A 6000-nucleotide genomic window follows, 5' to 3' on the forward strand; every position below is an offset into this window, starting at 1 on the left:
GGGAGACATCATTTACACTCATACTTCAATACTCCCTGCACTTTTCAGTTGAGTCTATTAATGCTTCTCTATTGCCCCCTTGTGGTGTCCTCACTCCTCTGCACCAACACTTTTCACTTCCAGAGTGAAACATGACTACAGAACAATAGCAGAGTTACAGCTTGCCTTCGGTGGCAGCAGGAGGGAGGGTTTCGAGTTTGAAGACTGGGACCTTTCTGTGTGGACTGTGCGGGTTCACCCTTTGCCTGGATGGGTTCTCTCAGGGTAATTGGGCTTTCTGCCACAGTCCAAACATGCTTATGAAGTGTATAATTGGAAAAGAACGAATGGAAGGATGGATGGATGGAACACTAGCAAGGGAAATCATAATAAGATTCAATTCATCCTAATTTTTAGTTCCTTTTAGGGAGTTGTGTAAATATTTTTGGAGCACACACCACAGTGTTACATTTGCATTATATGGGGCTAGACTTAGATATGAAATAAAGTATTTTGATGGATGGATAGATTATATTTGTACAGTAGTACAATACAAAAGTACTTGGTGCATGTTTGTTGAAACTGATCAAGTTCTAATTAGCTCTAATTTTAGTTAATTAACTATTTGTTTGTTTTTCACGCTTACTTTTGGTTTCTCCAGTGTTCCTCTAGTTTCTATGCTGAAGTGTCCCTGGGTAAAATACTAAACACAACATTGCCTCTGAGTGGATCTGTGTGTGTGTGTGTGGGTGTGTGTGTGTGATAGTTAGAAAATGCAAGAAAGCATATATATTTAACTGCCATATACGTTTATATTGTGTGCAGGAATGAGTGAATTTGACTTGTAGTAAAAAGTCCTTTGACTGCTAAGTTAAAATAGAAAAGAGAACATGAAGATCAAATCATTTTTTATTGAATTGTCTGTATTGAAAAACTTAAAAATTAAACTTTACATACTTTAAACATTTCATGCAGGACTGCAGTAAGAATATAGACTAATGCTCAAAAGCTAGAGCCATATAAAAACATTACATCTACACTAAATATAAGAAAAAAACAATACAAAAACTTCATCATGTAAACATTATTAAATGACTGTTCATTTATGATTTCTTAAAAGCTTTAGAGTAACACAGGTGCAGTTGTTTATCTCTCACTCAGTCACTCAGGCTCTGATTATTCTTAGCACCACCATGATTAGATTTCAAGATTCAGTTGTGAGTGCAGTTGAAGTTAGCTGCCTTTTGGTTTTTTCCTTTTGTAAGCTGACAAACCATCATTATTTCAGTGCACATTCGAAACCTTTGCATTGTAAAAACTGTATAATAATGGGCTTAGTGGAACCCCTTTACGCCTGCAAAATATTTACTCTTCACCGTTTTATAATTCATTGTCCATATATAGTAAACTAATTCAGAGCAAAGGTATCCCCTCGTGTCTCTGCAGCCTCTAAACTCTGCTCTGTTGGCTCTGCCTTGGAGGTGCAGTTTTTCAGTTCACCTTTCAGCTCAGACAGCTGCTGTGCATGGCTAGAGAGAGTCCCACTGACTTGCAGTAGGAGGCCATTTGACTGTCTCTCCAGCTCCTCCCTGATTCTCTCCAGGTCGTCTGCCAAGTAGTTTAAGCCCTTACACTGGTCCTCTACGCTGGCGACCCGCCCACCAACCTCAGTTACCTCCTTCTGGACCACCATAGCTGATCTTCGGCACCCCCGTACCTCTTCAGCTAGCCGTCTCTTCATCTCCTGCAGCTCACCTTTAAGCCGGGTCAGTCTGCGCTCACCTGCCCCAAGCATGGAAGCCTGATGTCCAACCAGCTGCACCACGCCCTTTATCTGCTGGGCCAGACGAGTCTCTCTTTGATGCCAGGAACTGTTGGCTTCACCAACCTGGTGGACCACTGTCCCCAGGGAATCCTGGAGTCCTCTCAGGGTGTGGTTAACTGAGCGCACATTGAATTTGAGGATTGTTAGCTCACCCTGGATGGAAGAATCTTGCTCTGCTTGTTCCTGCTGCTCCCTGAGGGTCAGACGCTTTAGCATGTTCTGCAGTGTCACATTGAGTGTGTTCAACTGGTCACCTTGCATATCCAGTACCTCCTTCACATTCTGCTCCAAAGCCAGGTTTTCACTTGGCACAGCAGAGTCTCCTTGGATGGTAACTGTTTGAGGTGAGGGACATGAAGTGGTGCAGAGCATTTCCAAATTGTTGAGGTGCTTTTGCATTCTGTCCACATCCACCTCCAGTCTGCCTCGGAGTGACTCCAGCTCTGTCTCCAGAGTGGGAACAATGTGATCCTCCAGAGCAGTTGCATTACCCAGCTCCTCCAAAGCTGTTAGTAAACGACACTCCAGATTCTTCAACTTAACCTCCATTTTGGCCTCCAAAGCATGTCCAGTTGCATCTCTGTCTGGGACACCACTTGTCCTTCCAGATTCTTCACTTTTGATCTCCCCAGTCAGGTTGAGCTTGGCCTCTACATATGCCAGACGCCCCTCCAGCATTCCTTCTATGTGGTCTTTGTGTCCACCCACCTCCACTCTCAGATGCTCCTGGGACTGGTTGAGGCCTGCCATTGACCTTTCCAGCAGCTGCACCCTTTCCGTAAGTCCACTCATCCTACCACAGCAGCTCTCAGTACCATTACAACCATTGATCTGTGCTTGGAGCTTTCTCAGCTCTGTTCTTAGGTTGATGGTGCTTTCCTGTAGAGCATCCTCCATCTGCTCCTGCCGCTCACTTTGCTGCTTCTGGCACTGACGGTGCACATCCCCAGCTTTCTCCTTGCATCGGTCCTCTGCGCTCTCCACACGCTTCTCAAATCCGCCAAGAATTTCTGTTCTGGCTGTGCTTAATTTAGCATCCATCAGTTTCTCCATAGCTCCTCCAAGCTTGCCATTGGAGTTTGATACCAAAAGATTTCTAATACCTGTTCTATTAGAAATCTTCTTCAGTGCTTCATCATGCCTCATCACTGTCACTTTGAGTTCCTGAATCTCAGCTGTCTTGGCTTGCAGCTCATTTCTAAGCTCTTCAACCCTTTCATTCAGTTGTGCGAGGTCTGGAACAACATGTCTACCATCTAGATCTCCTGTGTCAAGGTCTCCCCCAGGAATTTCTACAAACCCAAAGGTGGATGGATGAGAGGCTACATCTGGAGGGGGAACAGGAACAGGACCAGGACCAGTACCAGGGGGAGCAGAGAGCAGAGCTGACAGCATCCTGTTAGCATCCTCTCTGAGTGAGGTTCGCAGGCTTTCCTCTAGCCCATTCACAGTTACCCTCAAAGTCTCCAGACCCTGGTTTAGACGCCGCACATCCTCTTCCATATGATATATTCGCTCCTCCGTCTCGCTGTCAAGAGCATGGCCTGAAGAGATAAAGAGATGCTATTAAAAGGGGGACAAACACAGTAAAGAAATCCCAAACACTATGCTTTGATGTGACTGCATTTTGAATCTAGTTCATTTTAAGAACTTGTTAAGAACTTGTTGTTCTTTTACTTAAAAAAAAAAGAAAGTAAATTCAGGTACATCACTTTTAAAACCCAGTTAGCTTTATTGGACAGTTTAAAAGTGGGGACATACCTGTGGTCTCTCCCACAGGCTGTTCACCACCAGAGGGGGGAGGAGAGGGGATTTCTTCAGGTATAAATTCCTCAGGTCCTTGGCTATTCTCATGTTCATGTTCATGGTTGGTCTCTGTGTAATGTGGCTCTTCATGCTCTGGAGCTGGCTCTGATTCTGATGGATAAGGCTGGAAGGGGATGTCTGGGTAGGAGGAGGACCTCGAAGGCCCAAAGGGATGCATTGGGAAGGGGTTAAAACTGCCAGTAGGAGGGCCTTTGGGATGACTCCATGGGCTGGCTTTCACAGCAGTGTTAACATGTGGGCCCTTGAACATTGGGACTTTGCTAGGGGGCCCCTTAAACTGGGACTCTCTCATTGGTGGGCCCTTGAATGGTGGCATCATTTTCATAGGGTGTTGATAAACTGGATGTCCCTCCATACATCCATAACCAGAGTACCCAGGGCAACAACGCCACTCCAGCTCTGTGACGGTTTTATGTGCCACCTTGTAAAGTGGCTTGTACATCAGGCGATACCTGCAGGGAGCAGCAGTAATGGGTTAAAAACATAAATTCAGTGTTTTGTACTGTGAAGCGACCTGAATTAAAATCTATCACACGAGTAGCGTTTACTCACAAAAGAGCTGGGCATTTGCGGCCCAGTGAACACTTGTTGTACTCGGCTTTTACATACGGTGCTGCTCCATCCTGTATGGTGAAGGGCACTGTCTTTTCAGTGACGTAGGCACAGTGGTTCCTTTCAAAGTGGAAATCAAAGAGGAAAGAAAAAAACTTGCTCAGATACAATTTTTAAAAAATTACAAGATTTGTCACTGAATTATCTGATGTGGTGATGTGCATGACAGAGATGGAGAGAAACAGCACTTACTTGTGCCTGCTGGTGGGTTTTCCTTGGCTGTAGTGTTGACCAAGCCCAGGTTTATACTGGTGAAATTCAAATGGTCTGTAGAACTTGGTTTCAACAAGTGATGAAAATAGTGCCATGAAGACAAAAAGGCTCAAAACGCCTGAGAAAAGCATCCTGAGCATTCACGTGTCCAGTGAAAAGCTGAGTGAAAAAACTCTTCAAACTGAAAACAGAAAAAAGTATTCCTTTATCAAGGGACAGCAGAGGCCACAAATATTCAAATATTCTCCACTTGCTAGTAAAAAGACTTGAATTTCTGGGTTATACAGCACAATGCCACCCCGTGAGTGCTGATGCCGGCTGTGGTTGTAGTGGACTCCCGTGACAAAAGTCCACTGTGAGTTTGGGGGGGAATACAGACGCCACTAAAAAGGCTCCACCGGCTCCATCTGCATATCTCCTCCCACTCAGCCTCCTCAAAGTAACACCCTATTGACAACACAGGAGGGAAAAACTCATCATCTCCCCGGTTAATGTCCCACCTGTGACACTTTTGTAGTCGTCATCTATATAATTTTAATATATGACAATTCTGGAAGCTGCTTTCACCAACCAGAATAGCAGCTGAGCTCTCAGTAGCTTTTTTCCTTTAGTGACATCACGGCAAACCAGAGAGGAAATGCTGCATCACCTCCAACGAGTATAGTACCCAGCTTTGTCCCAAAATGGGAAGGTTATTTATTCACCCTTTAGAATATAAAGTAAGAAAGACATGCATAAACATTATATGTAGAAAAAACAAAACAAGAACATCATGTTCAGGGTAAAAGCCTTGTTTTAATATAAAAACTAAATAACAAAACATGCCTTCACTGCTGTAAGTAAGAAGCAGTCAAGAGACAGACTTACTGCTTATTCTAATATTAATGTTTAGAAGGTCTTCAAATGGATTTGATTTGATGTATAACTATTGCTATAGATTTGATCTATAGATTTTTAATAAATGTAAAATTTGATTGTATATCATGTGATCATAGATGCCAATAACAACATTTTTTCCTGTATTTATCCAATTTTTTTCCAGTTATTTCTTTACATCACACCAGAGAGATAGCCCTTTCTTTCATTTTCTTTGCTCTTTTAGCCAGTGTAAAATTGATGTGACACAAAAATTAAAAATCAGCTTCTGATATCAGTAAATGTCATCCTATTTGCCAATAGCCTGATATGAGCTAACAACATCAGTATCACTCGCTATTTGAAGAATATATCAGATATAGTCTTTGCATCCAGCATACAGCAATGTTAGATAATATGAAAAAATTCAAGTAAATCCAGTTAGTTAGTAATTTGTCATAATATATAACACAGTGTAACATGAAGTAGAAGTAATGAAGTAGAAAATTCTCACATTCAGAGGCTGAAACCAGGAAATGTTTGACCTTTTAGCTTGATGCTAACATAAAAAAATTTATCTTAAATATGTGCTATCAATATTTTATGAGCCCCAAATGGGATGGCACACACATTTTCTCACTAGAACAGCCGAGCTGTGATGATAGTGTTGAGGTTATGTGACGACCTGA

General features: G+C 42.8%; 1 protein-coding gene across 1 annotated transcript; it reads right to left on the reverse strand.

Annotated features, from left to right (window-relative positions):
• Positions 1–1387: 1387 nt before the first annotated feature.
• Positions 1388–4596, reverse strand: emilin3a (elastin microfibril interfacer 3a). The gene is made up of 4 exons (XM_084916034.1): positions 4436–4596; positions 4184–4303; positions 3566–4083; positions 1388–3348 (listed from the first exon to the last, which is right to left on the reverse strand). Exons 1-4 carry the CDS (start codon positions 4594–4596, stop codon positions 1388–1390), a joined length of 2760 nt encoding a protein of 919 aa, XP_084772160.1.
• Positions 4597–6000: the final 1404 nt, after the last annotated feature.

This window comes from Perissodus microlepis, chromosome 20 (genome assembly GCF_051167445.1).
Source record: "Perissodus microlepis isolate ML-2025 ecotype Zambia chromosome 20, ASM5116744v1, whole genome shotgun sequence".
Classification (NCBI taxonomy): Eukaryota; Metazoa; Chordata; class Actinopteri; order Cichliformes; family Cichlidae; genus Perissodus; species Perissodus microlepis.